This window comes from Myotis daubentonii, chromosome 3 (genome assembly GCF_963259705.1).
Source record: "Myotis daubentonii chromosome 3, mMyoDau2.1, whole genome shotgun sequence".
Classification (NCBI taxonomy): Eukaryota; Metazoa; Chordata; class Mammalia; order Chiroptera; family Vespertilionidae; genus Myotis; species Myotis daubentonii.
The window spans coordinates 28,972,057-28,986,122 of record NC_081842.1 but is presented as its reverse complement, the minus strand read 5'-3'; the positions used below and the strand labels follow the sequence as shown (position 1 = coordinate 28,986,122).

Sequence of the window (14,066 nt, the reverse complement as noted above, 5' to 3'; positions counted from 1 at the left end):
ACAGGAGGTGGTGGTTGAGAAATGAATCTGAGTTGGGTGTTCCTCCTAAGTCCTTCTGTTGGAAAGTCCCATGGTATTGCTATTGCTTGTGTGCCTTTCTCTTTGATTGTGAGTTCTTTGAGGGAAGATACCATGTTATTTACCATTGTGACTTCAGTACCAGTAACTGGTATCACAAAGGAGCAGCTACATAAATGTTGATCAAAGGCAGAAATATACATACTCCTATGATGCAACCACTCACTACACTGCTTATAATTTAAAATTATTTTGTGAAATTTCATTTTGTAGTTATCTTCAAAGAATAAATTCCTTCAGACTTTCCTCCAAGGTTGTAGAAGTCTACCCTTTCATGGTAGACTTGATTTTTGGAGGTAGGGTTATTTGAAACTAGATTTGAGTGAACAAAGTAGTTGCTTCTGCTGGGCATTTTTATTTTAAATGAAGCACAATAAAATAGATTTGTGTGTGTTTTTGAGGGTATGATGGATTCTGGAAACGGTTTCAAAAGAGACATTCCAAAAATGTTTTGATCAGTGGTTGCATCATTGAAATTATGTTTCCCTAAAGAACAACAATGAATAGTCATTTGGTTGTGTAGACTTTTTTTTTAAAAAAAATTTGTTTTATTGCTTAAAATTGGTTCTGTAGACTTTGAAGTCACAATAACCTCCCATTTGGTTATTCATATTCTGATGCCTACTCTTAAGTCTGTGCAAAGCTTCTAGTGTTATTTTCTATTCTTTTCTCTAAAACTTTCAGTGACTCTCCTAAGCTACAGAACAAATTCCAAAAGCTTTATGTTGGCATATAAAGCCACCCATTATTGGGCCTCAGCCTACATTTCCAAACTTATGCCTACTTTTCCCCCTTCATGTAACCTATACATCAATCAAATGGAAGCAGTCAGTCCCCATTTAAAAGCTGTACTTTCTTACAGTGTAGAATGATCATTCAATCCATATCATCACATATAAGCCCTGTTTCTACTTATAGCTATACTTTAAATACTAGTCAGCTAGAATTCTCTCTTTTCTCTTATTCCATTATATATATATAAAGTATATATATATATATATATATATATATATATATATATATATATATATCTTCCATTGTTATATATATATATAAGTTCTGTGGCCCTTATCATTTCCACCTTGTTTTATAGCTTTTACATATTAAATACCGTATTTGACTCTCTGCCATTTGAGCCCAAACAATAAATATTCTTGGGCCTTGACTCCTTCATGCCTTTCAGCCCAGTACTTTGCATATAGCACAGCCTTAACAAATATTTATAGGGATTTGAGCATATAAGCACACATATATAAACTGATAGTATCAAATGGTTTGAGCACTTAAGAGTAAGGACTCTATGATATTGCCTCTAATATTTCTAAAGAGTATTTGGAAATTTTCATTCATATAAAAATCTAATAGTTTTGCATGTGATTCAGTAATTCAGCATTGCAGAGTAAATTATTATAAGACCATGAATAATTGGGATACTCAGGAAATAGGGTGTTCTGAATAATTTAATTTTCTGGTTAACATAGAGTTAGGCAGAAAATCTATTTTGTTTCATTTCTTGTTGAAAATTCTTTCTAAAAATGCTAATTTATGACCTTAGGCTAAGAGCATCATTAAAATTTTCTTTGATAAATGAAAATATTAAAATGCCTTGGGGTAATCATTATATACCTTAATTCTCATCTTACATGACCATATATGCAAAAAAAAAAAGAAGTTTTAAGTTTGGATTGTATCTTTTTTCACTATATTTAGCCTTGGAAGTTATTTTTGGATGAGAACAAATACATGATATATATTTTTATAACCTTAACATAGAAAGAGCCAGAATATGTACTCTACTTGTGTTTATGAATGCTTTCGTCACTTTCAGTTGAATATTGCTATAGTCTTTTGCTACATAATTATTGGTAAAATTTTATTTCCATCAGAAATGTTGTATTTATAACTTTATTGGTATGTAAATGTATATAAATTATAATAATTTACCACATATAATTTTTTGTTGTTGTTTAACCTTTGATTTAGGCTTTTCTCTCCTAACAGTTTCTGAGTTATATGTAGTTTCAAATTTGTAAGTTAACCTCTTTACCACTGACATAATGCTTTTGTCTTTGTTGCCTTTTCAGAAGTTTCCACAAATAACAATAATTTCTAGAAAATATTAAGACAGTTATCATGAACAGCAAAGACTTTGTAGTTCTTCCATGGGGAAAACCTGGACATTCTGTGAAGCTAAAATATAAGTAAGTGCATACATATTTACTTAGGGAGAAATAATTCTAAAGTTTTTGTATATTTTAACTGAAAGCATTTTTACATAAGGCTGTTTAGAGTTGAACTCTAAATTTGTGAATTCTTATCTCTATTTTTCCACAGCTTTTATGTTCATCTATAAGAGAGTTGGCCTGATAATAGTTTAAAAAGTAAGGAATAAAATATTTAATCCCCAGGAATAGAAGGGAAACATTATAAATGAAGGTTGTGCTTACTAACTATTAAAACTATAACAGAAAGTTACAATTATTTTTGTGACACTTATATAAAATAAAATAAAACAGATATTTCTCTGAGAAAAACTGAAAGAAACTAAAAATTAAGGAGACTATTAGGGTGATTGACCTTTTAACAGGAAAAAGAAAGTCCTCACTAATTGAACACTTTGCATGGTTAAAAGATGCTATGTTGAATTCACGTTTCTCAGGAAGAATACCTTCTGTCCTAGATTGCCTGGTAGATGCATTCAGCCACAGCCAGTCAGCTCTGGGTATCCTGGGAATTTCATGACATGGCAGGGATGCCAGAAGTTCAGTATCCTGTTTGCCTTTGAGATCATCTAGAGTCCCTGAAAATAACCAAGATCTTCCTCTCCAATATCACTAAGAGCCAGCTAGCATAGGTTGGGAACAGACTGTGGGTTTTTAATTTTAGTTTCTGAGTTCCCTAATCCAGATCAATGGTCCTATGGTATTCAATGTCTTCAGAGCTTTCCTAATTCTCCCTTTACTGTAAAAGTATTGTGTAACTAGAAAATGCGATACAAATTTATGGCGTTATCCTGATAAGGATTCACATTTTTTATTTTTTTTTGGTGGGGAGGGGAGGTATGCAATTGCTGGTATTACCAATTTCCCTTTATTCTGCTGAAAGAGAAGGGGATGTGCATTTGATTTTAGTGATATGTTCCAAGTCTGTGTGTGCATACTTATAAACATTCATCCAACAAACATTTATTCAGAGTTCTAGGAATGGTGGAAACAAAAGTAGGAAGCCATAATCTGTCCTCAGGTACCTTGTAGAGGATGTTAGTAAACATAATTGTTCCTACAGTTCCAGGGGCTGGATATGTGCCCTTTCGGTATGCTCAGGTACCTCCCTGTACACCTCCAGTGAGCTCACCATCATACTATATCTCAATTACACTCATGCTTGTCTGTGTTCCTCTCTATACTAGAAGCTCCATTGGGTCTCATATTCTATTCCTAATTCAGTGAGTGTATGGTATGTAGTAGGGGCTGAATTACGCCTTGTAGAGCAGATATAATGAAGACAAGCCTTTCCCTCAGTATCTTTGCCACCTTCCCTAAACCCTCTGGCCAGCCTTTTCCTCTTGTCACTTTTTATATATCTCCCTGGATTGTGTTCATTTGGGGACATACCTTTGGCTCCCTTGCTCCTTAGGACTCCTCACCATCTCTATAAATTAGTTCTCTTTTCTGATTTTCATTATTCTTATTTTGGTTTCTTGTGATAGCATGTGTGGGTGCCCATGCTACATGATTATAGTAAGCCACTCATGTAATACAGAAAATAGAGATTTAAACTCATCATAGGTAATAAAAGATAGACAACGAGGTGAGCTCTTAGGCCCAATGACATGCTGACTAGAGAATAGAATGTAAAATGAAGGAAATGGCTATGTCAAAAGCTTGGTGGGCTTCAGATATTATTATCAAATCTATAAGGGGGCTCTTGTTTAAAAATTTATCTTCTTATTGTTTTTCTTCAGAGGAAACAATTGGTGGTGCTTGTCTCAGTTCCCATTTAACCTTTTCGACGGGTCCGGTACCAAAACACTAATAGGTGCTTTCTCCAAGCAGGCTCTGTTCTTTCTTTTTCATATTTAATTTTTTTATATGTATGACACAAAGATAGAAATTTACTGAAGATTTAGCAAAAGTATGTATTCTGCTTACATAGAAAAAGTGCTTATTTTAAACACTGTGCTTCAAAAACACTTGAATCCTTAGAGAAAAGACAGTATAAAAGTTAAAAATAATTTTCCTTTGTTTTCTATTGTGTACCATAGATATTTGTTCATATATAAAGGCATAGCTCATATATAAAGTGAATTATGATTTAAAACCTCTAGCAATGCAATGGGAAACATAAAAGCCTAAGATTTGCAGAAATACCTGCTTAAATAGAAAGTAAATGCTAACTTTAGAAACCATATTTTAAAGAACAAAGAAAGTATATAACATGCTTTGTCACTATTTATTACTCATAATTTTGCTTAAAAGAAAAAGTTGACATAAAATTACTTAGCTTTGATTTTGTTGGTTTATCCCAAATGAACATTCTGCCTTTAAATCTGATTCAGAAATGTCCGAGAACTGAAGATGGAGAAAGTGCAGTTAGAGTTGGAGAACCATGAGATGGAAAAGAAACTACAAGAGTTCCAATCAACAAGGAGCAAAGACAAAGAAGAAAGAGAGTAGGTGATGTTTTTAGATAATTTCAGAGGAATAAACTGAATTATGTGAAGAACTATTTTATGTACTCTTGTCATTCCAATAAAGATCTGTCCTGAATGAATAATTTCTGGCTTTTCCTGATGATCAAGCAATACTGAATTTCCCCTGTTTGCAATATTGAATTTCCCCTGTATTTTTCTTTTCTATTTGTGTTTCCTATATAAGACATGTTGCTTTTTGAAATCACCATTACTTTTGTATCTTCTGGACCTTATTTACTCTCACATGTTCTTATTTCTCTTCTATTTTTCTTCTGAATCATTTATAGTCTGGAATTTTCAGGACATTGATACAGAACTTTCCCTTTGCTCCCCTAAAATTGCCATCAATACAAGATTGCTACTTTATGTTTAGAGTCATTATTATTTATTAAAAAACTTTGGGGGGCAGGTGTTTACATGTACATACACATATAAGAATTATTCAAGACCATGAGTATGTCTGAAATATTTTAAACCAGTATGCTTTAGCTGAAATTTTATTAAAAGAAAATTCAACTGTTTATTATAGTTTCAGTAGAATTTATCTTTATGTCTATCTCTTTGAAAAATATTGATGACACCTGCACACACCCTTTCTAATGACCAGAACATCAGTTTAAACAAGGCATCTCAATAGTGTATGTCACCCCAGCTGACAAAGTTTATTGTGTATCTTGCTGCTCTTCTCTTAAGGATCCAATTACCAGTTTTATTTTTTGAAACTTCACTGCTTTGGACTTCTCAGGGGTTCACAAATGTGTCTGTGAATGAAAGCTTCTGTAATCAGCCCCCAAGAGTCTGTTTTATTTAGCCGAGGAACCTTTTCTAGATATTTTTAAAATTGTTCTGAAGCTTGACTGAGTTTTCAGAAGAATTAAATGCTTTACTGAGGTTACATGGATAGTAAATGTTGTCACCAGAATGAGAATGTGCCACTTACCGGTTAGGAAGTTAGAAGCCCAGTGTTCTCATCTTGGCTTTCTTATTCATTGTCTGTGACCTTGCGCAAGATTTTGTCTCATTACTTTTTAAGTGGGAATTGAACTCCCTGCTCTGTTGACTTAAAAAAAATGTGAGTCTCAAAGGTACTTTGAAAACTAAACTGTAGAGCAAACAGTTTGCCTTCTTTGTACTCTCTGTTACCTTTCACTGTGGGAGCTCATTTTACGTTTTAATAAGGAATTAATCACTTAGTAGATCTGCTGAATATTTTTTATTATTGTTTTACTTCCTTTTCCTCTTTACATGTGTGAACCCTTAGCTTTTAAAATTGCATGACAATCTGTAAAATTTCCTATAAATCAGCCAAGCTATCTATACTCATTATAATGTCCAAAAAAAAAAAATGGAATACTTCATCTCTCTGGACATTTCACTTTTATTCATTTTATCTCAAAAGTTCCAAATATGGTAGAGCTATATTTCAGAATTACCGAGGATGCTGTGGCATTATTGATATTTCATTTTCATTTTGTGGTGGTCTGTTACATGCTAAAAACTGAATTTCCATTTCCTGAAATAGGAAAAATATATTTGTTTTCATTAAAAGGAGAAATGTGTTTAGTTATTACATTTTATTTTCTGTTTATATGTATTGAAGGTCAAGTGACTATCACTGGAAATCTGGAAAAGTGGGAAAATTGGGTAATCAGTCACATATACTGTCACAAAATAAAAGAAATGTTATTAAGGTAAGAAAATACTATTTGATTCTCAAGCAGTTTGCTAAGCAATAATATATATAAATTATGTTTTCGGGTCTTGCATTCCTCTCCATACTTGAGAACTTACTGTTCTTGTTTTAACAACTGCATGTTATTAGATTTTGATTAATTTTTTATAGGTTATATAGAACTTTCATATACAGATATGTTTTTGTTTTCCATCTGCAAGTTGATATTTAGAAAGTCACTTTAAGTTGAATTTTTTTAAACTAATTTTTCTCATTCAGTTCAGTTCTGGTTTCAAGTATGTGAAATAGAACTATGTGGTCCTATATGCAGGTTATTTGATGTAACAAAGGGACAGATTTTTTTCTGCCTTTTCATTATATCACATTTGCTTAATATGTTGATGTTCTGCTTAAATAATAATTATTACCCATATCCTGTTGATTGTATTTGTGAAGATACCCGAGGGAAAACTACTTACAGGTTTCCCAGCTATAGAATTACTTGATCTTTACTATCCTATATAATAAAAAGGTAATATGCAAATCTACTGAACAGTGGAATGACCAGTCGCTATGATGCACACTGACCACCAGGGGGCAGACGCTCAACACAGGAGCTGCCCCCCAGCCTGCAGGCCCTAATTGTCCTATCTGGGCCTGCTGGCCAACCTCAGTCCCTTCCCCTGGCTGGCAGGCTCCAATCACCCAGGAGAGGGTGGCGGCGTGGGGGCGGGACCAGCAAGCTGGCGGGAATGGCCAACCTCTTGGTCCCTCTCCACGGCCAGCTGGCATTCTTTCCCTGGCCAGCTGGTATCCTTTCCTGCAGTCGAGACACAGGTTTGCCCACAGCTGCAGACAGTTGCTCCTCACTCCTCCCCACCTGCTCTCTGAAGGGGAGGGAGAAGCCTTTAGCAAGGTAGCAGGCGTTGGTTAGGTGGGTTGTTGAGGAACCTGTCTCCTGATGCTGCTGAATTCTAACCCTGTTCAGAATTCCGTGTCCTCTGCTTAAAGCACCTGATCTTACCCTCCTCAGTGGTGATGCAACCTGAAATCTAATGACACCTTTTTCTTTTTAAAATATATTTTATTGATTTTTTACAGAGAGGAAGGGAGAGGGATAGAGAGTTAGAAACATTGATGAGAGAGAAACATCGATCAGCTGCCTCCTGCACACCTCCCACTGGGGATGTGCCCGCAACCAAGGTACATGCCCTTGGCCAGAATCGAACCTGGGACCATTCAGTCCGCAGGCCGTCGCTCTATCCACTGAGCCAAACCGGTCAGGGCTAATGACACCTTTTTGTGGGATGGGTTGTCGTGCCCAAGGACTCTGCAAGTAGAATCCTCCAGCGATTAAACACAGTGAATGTTCAGGTGTGACCAGAATGACCATGATAGCGCCACTGGCCCCCTGGAACTCTCTCGGGCATTGGGCCCACACCCCATCCCTTACCATGACAGAAATTCCACACAAAAGCACCTCCTGTGAACAGGTCTCCACTGGGGGGATCACAGCCTCCTACACAGGCTCGAAGGATATCCTGGGCCAGGCCCAACTCAGGTACAAGATGGTGAATGTGGAACCAGAGGTGGGTGGCGGTGGGTGGCGGGCCGGCTGCCGGCAGCCAGGAAAGATGGCCTTGATCGCAGGCCAGGCCTAGGGACCATACCTGCTCATGGATTTCATGCACCAGGCCTCTAGTGTATTATAAAATAACATTGTATTATATGTATGATTAAAGCCAGATGAGTGCCTTTCTATAAAGAAAACTGTTTTGTTTCTGTATTCTTTAGTACAAGATCCATGACTTTGTGAGTTTTAACTTATATAGCTTTTATTTTGATATACTTGTTATTAAACTTTCATTGGGCTGTTGACATCTACAAACATGTTGCTGGTGCTTCTAAACTTTTTGGCTTTGAAAAAGCATTTTATATTTCTGAAATATGTTTCTTTAATTTTTGGATTAAAAGTTGATAACCCACCTTCCATTTTTTATTATCTTTCTGAGATATAGTATTCCATGTTTTGGATGCTATTGCAAATATAATGTATTAAAAATGCTGACTCTGTGATTCTTATCTAATTCATTCTTTAGTATTTATTTTTATTCTTAAAATATATTTTATTGATTTCAGAGAGGAAGGGAGAGGGGGAAAGAGATAGAAACGTCAACGATGAGAGAAATTCATTGATTGGTTGCCTCCTGCATGCCCCCTACTGGAATCGAGCCTAAAACCAGGCATGTGCCCTGACCAGGAATCGAACTGTTACCTCCTGGTTCATAGGTCAATGCTCAACCACTGAGTCACACTAGCCAGGCTATTCTTTAGTATTTATTAAGTGCCTTCTTTGTCATGTAGTGAATTATCCTTGTTCTCCAGGAGATCCTCATCTAATGTGGAAGACAATGACATATAAAATATTTATAGAAAACATCAGTATGTAATTTTTGCCATAACTATTTAGTGTATAGCCATCTGTGCTTGAGAAATAATAGTTTAGTTCTGCAAATATTTGAAAGTCTACTAGATGTGTTTGTAAGAAAACAGTGATGAATAAATCCTAATGCTAGTCCCCATAATCTTCATAATTGAGTTGAAGGATGAAAGCTTGGGGGGTTGGGTGCTGTAGAAGGTGAGTATATCAGGTGAGCTAGGACAGGAGGGAAAGCCTTAAATAACAGACTCAGGCTTCTTGATTTTTTTTCATTGGATGAATGGAATTCCCTGACAGCTTTGGAGCAGGAGGATAGCAAGATTAAGGTGATGCTTTATGATGGTTCATTTTGTTCAGATATCCAGTGCATTTTAAGTTTATAAATATAGAGCAAATATGATATCCAAACTGTTTTGATCATGCATTACATTAATAAAGAATATATTTTGAGCACAGCTTTGTGCCCATGAACTCTTTATTTATAAATAGAATTCAATTACATATATGTATATATGTGCATATATGTATATATACACACACATATATTTGTATATTAATATATCATGTGTATTATAAAGTATAATATGGATATTAATCAAGGATAATATGAACATAAATAGATCTTTCTTTGGTTTTCTCTGCTCTATTCCTGAGCTCCCTCAGATGTGCATACATGCTACTTTGGAGGCCAATGGTTATAGAGGCAGAGAGATCTTTAAAAGAATCTAGAGATTCTGATGAGAAGAGTCTAACTTAAAATGTAGCAGAAGAATTACAAAGGATATATGGAACTAAAAAAGCAGTGAGAAAGGAAAGGAAGAAATCAAATATATAATTGATATTGCAGCCTTAGGAGATAGAATAAAGAAAGAAGTTAGAAAAAGAGTTCTGGGATATTGATTTAGAACTTCTTCTCTCCCTCTCTCTCCTCCTTCCTTCCTTTCCCCCAGCTTTATTGAAGTATAATGACAAAATTGTAACATATTTAAAGTGTACAATATGATTATTCAGTATACATATATGTTGTAAAAGTACCCCCCGCCATGCTGAATTAATTAATAATCTATCACCTCACGTATTTCCCTCTCTTTTTCTTTTTGGTGAGAACATTTAAGTTCAACCCTTTTAACAAATTTCAGAGATTTAGAGTTTTTATTTGATTTAGGATATTTTTTCCATTGATTTTTAGAGAGAGTGGAAAGGAGGGGGAAAGACAGAGAGAGAGAGGGAAGCATTGATGTGAGAGAGACACACTGATTGGTTGCTTCCCACCCCAACTGGGGCTTGACCAGAATCAAACCCTTGACCCTTCAGTCCACGGGCTGATGCTCCCAGCACTTCTCAACCTGTGGGTCATGACCCCTTTGGGGGTCGAATGACCCTTTCACAGCAGTCGCCTAAATACATCCTGCATATCAGATATTTACATTACGATTCATAACAGTAGCAAAATTACAGTTAAGAAGTAGCAACGAAAATAATTTTATGGTTGGGGGTCACCACAACATGAGGAACTGTATTAAAGGGTCACGGCATTAGGAAGGGTGAGAACCACTGCTAAACACTGAGCAAAACCGGCTAGGGCAATATTCAGAGTTTTTATTTGAATTCTCATGTGTTCGTAGAAGCTGAGCTGTGAGAGTAAATGTGGTTCCTAAGAATCTATAAAAAGCAGAACAAAGGTATAAAGGATAAAGCTCAGGAGGGGCAGGTGTGAAGGGGAAAGCTCCAGGTATATGGAGGCAAAGGGAACTTGAATATTTACTCGCTGTTTTACACCAGTCAACAGTTTAGCTGCTTTGTCTGTTTTATCTCATTAAGTGCTTATATCACTCTTAAAAGGCACCGGTTAGTTTTCTAGTTCCACAGATGAAGTAATTTAACATCAAATGAGTAACTTGCTCAAGGTCAAGCATCAGGGCCAGGATTTGAAAGGCAGGCTCGCAGGCTGGCTCTAAGATAATTCGCCAGTTCTGCAGTGTAGGGAGCCTGAGGAGAGAAAGGATGGTGGGAGTAGAATCAAAATAATGTAATTTCATAGAAGGGGAAAGCGAAGGAGGGTGTTTTTAGAAAATATGGAGAAGTCAACCTTGTCTGATACATTGTGTAGTGGAAAGGTTTTGAGTCTAGTTTTAGGCCAGAGTTTCTCCCCCTCACCCAGGAGACACTGACAATGTTTGGAGACATTTGATTTCACTAATGAGAGTTTTTGTTTGTTTGTTTGTTTGTTTGTTTGTTTTGCTAATGGTATGTAATGGCTACAGGCCAGGAGTGCTGCTATACATCCTACAGTATAGGACAGCTCTCTTAGCAAAGAAGTATTTTGGCCAACATCAAGAAACCCTGTTTAGACTAAATTCCTCACTCATTTCATTTAGCTTTGTGATTTTCAGGCAAGTCATTTGACCTTTCTGAGTTTTTGTCACTATGTTGGTAAACATGCATAATGATACTTGTTAATTACTTCGCAGAGTCTTTAGCAATGTGTGAGATACTGGGTGTGAAACCAATTGTAACATCAACTGAAAATCACATTAAAATGTCTATTTATGGGGAATGAGAATTTCTAGAAACACTGAATTTGGTTTGATGATTGGGTCATTATTAGATGTAGAGGTGAGTCAGTTTGTAGTTGAGAGATGGATTCGCAAAATGGAGTAAAGATTAAAGATGCAAAGGAGGGAAGTGCCAGTTTCTGGGGGGTGTCATCTTTGAAGAGGCAGCTCAGTAAGGAGAACTCAACCAAGGGAAGAAGAATGCATTTTTTTCTGAGACCAGAAAGATGGACGGGCAAACAGGTGGCGGTAAAGGTAACATTTTAGAGGTTCTGTTTGACAAGGGGGTGAGGCAGAGGAAGCTGTGGAACACTCTGCCTGGGAAGACCTCAGCATTCTTAGTAACTTTGAAGGTAAGACCATCTGCTCAGATTAAGGAAGGAAAATGGGGTGAATTTAATTTTTTTGGAATGGAGAAGGTTTGGAGTATCCACTGTGGGAATCTTGATTGAGGATTAGCAGCAAATGAATACATGGATTGCTGAAGAGCCATAAGAGCTCACTGAGGTTGTTCAGCATGGATTTATAAGGGACCCAATTAGTATTATGTCATCACAGCGGTAGCAGGTATGGGGGTTAAGAGGAAGGAGGTAAGGTGATCATGGCTAGCACTGCGGAACTCGTGAGTTTGAAGGATCAGCCATACGGATTGCCACTTACATTCAAGGTTTGGTCATAATGGTCAAAGAGATATTTAGATGCTCATGCTTGTCAGTATGTTGGAGGGTTTCAGCTTTCGGGTGTCAGTTGAACATGGATATTGTAGTCTCCTCGACCATCACCCAGAAATATGATGGAGAGAAATACTGGGCAGATTGCTGATGTTCTGGTGGATGGAGATCCTAGATATTAATAAAGGCAGTAAGTGGGTGGGGATAACTTTTAGTAGAGGCAGAATGATGACAGCACTAAGGAGCAAACAGGGAAAAAAACACTTTTCTTCTGGTGAGTGAAAGGGAGTAGAAATGGACCTAGTTCCCCCAGAAAGTTCTGTGGAAGAGGTTGTGTCAGAGGAAAGGTGGGTCCAGGTAATGTGAACTTTTGGAAGAGAGAGTTTTTTGAAAGATTTAAAGCATAAGATAGTTAAATGACTCTCTCATAAGGGCTCTATGGAATAGCAGAGGAGCCTAAAAGGACAAACAGTAGAGAATGGCAAAGGTCAAGTAGCTAATTGGATTAAGAATATTTGTAAAGGTGGCTCGTGGGAGGATTGTGGGCCCAGCATGGCAGATGAGGGCATTGAAGGGAGTTTGGAGGCATCTGCGAATGCCAGGGAGGCCATTGATGACAGCACAGTCTGACCCCAATTGCCCAACTGGCATGTCTGTGTGATAGAGCCACTAAACTGCCCTGGTCCCTGATGGCACCCCTTCAACATCTGCTGGTGGAAGGTAAGTGGGTTAATAAGGCATAGGCTTTAGTGTATTGAATTTCAGTTATTTAGATATACATATATATGCATATACATATAGTTATATATATGTGCATGTGTGTGCATATATGCATGTGTGTGTGTGTGTGTTGGGGGTATCGCTAGTCCAGCCCTACTCCACCCTCAATGCTTCCTCAAACAGATAAAAACCAGACTTAGGAAGCCCTGGCCAATGTGGCTCAGTTGGTGGAGCATCACCCCATGCACAAAAAGGTCACCAATTTGATTCCCAGTCAGGGGAGATGCCCAGGTTGTGGGTTCCATCCCCAGTTGGGGTGCATACAGGAGGCAAACGATTGACATTTCTCTCCCACATTAATGTTTCTCTCCCTCTCTCTCTAAAATCAATAAAAATATATTTTAAAAAATCAATCTTAGGAGGAAATTCTATTTGCCTAAAAATAGCAGCTAGAAAAATATTTCATTGAAATGTTTTTTATTCAGTTTGAGTCATTTGAAATTAGTTTGACCATATTATAGAGCAGAAAAATATTGTTTACCATACTAAAAACAAAGGATAAAATATCCCTAATAATAGCTTCGGTTTGCTTTAGCAAATCCTCTGCCCGGGTAGCCTGTAACCACATTGATCATGTTACAATTCAGACATATCATTAAGGTAGAAATATTGGATACTTTGGTTGTAAACCTGAGATTAATTTATCTGTAACTTTTATAATATTACAAATTTAAAAATAAAAGTTATATTCATTAAGAATTGATTATTTCAATCCTATTTTCTTTTTTGCTGTGTTGGTACATAGCATCTGAGTAGCTACTTAAAGAATGTGAATAACAAATGCCCTTTTGAAGCAAAACCACTAGCTTCACTGAGAATAATTAGGCCTAAATTTTCACATGACTGTGGTTGGTTGGTATAGCCATCGACATAGAGGCAACTATTGTTCCCATATTCTCATGTACAAATTGGGCAATTGAGTTTGCAAATTGCAAATTGAAGAGTAGGCATGAACTGACACTGTCTGTGTAGCTGTGCACGCTCCTCCATGTTTACCTGTGTACTTCCAATGTTTGTTTTAATGACCAAGGCAAATATGTGCAATTGGCCAGTCTGTGTTATATATTTAAGTCTTAAGATCCCAGGATTTTAAGTGAATATTCATCTGAAATACTTAGCAGTTAGTCTTATTTACCCTTTTTTTTTCTACAATTGGGAAAGTCAAGGATCACAAATA

At 36.6% G+C, this 14,066-nt stretch overlaps 1 protein-coding gene across 2 annotated transcripts in view; it reads left to right on the top strand.

Annotated features, from left to right (window-relative positions):
• The first annotated feature begins 2,196 nt into the window (after positions 1-2,196).
• The window catches only part of ZBBX (zinc finger B-box domain containing), a 110,986-nt gene continuing 99,116 nt past the window's right edge, over positions 2,197-14,066 (top strand). The window contains exons 1-3 of one of the 2 annotated variants that reach the window (XM_059685970.1): positions 2,197-2,279; positions 4,637-4,750; positions 6,372-6,462. In XM_059685970.1, the coding sequence (XP_059541953.1) occupies positions 2,212-2,279; positions 4,637-4,750; positions 6,372-6,462 (273 nt within the window). In that variant the 5' untranslated portion in view covers positions 2,197-2,211. The remainder of the gene's footprint in view (positions 2,280-4,636; positions 4,751-6,371; positions 6,463-14,066) is intronic. The other variant, XM_059685969.1, reaches the window with a different exon arrangement.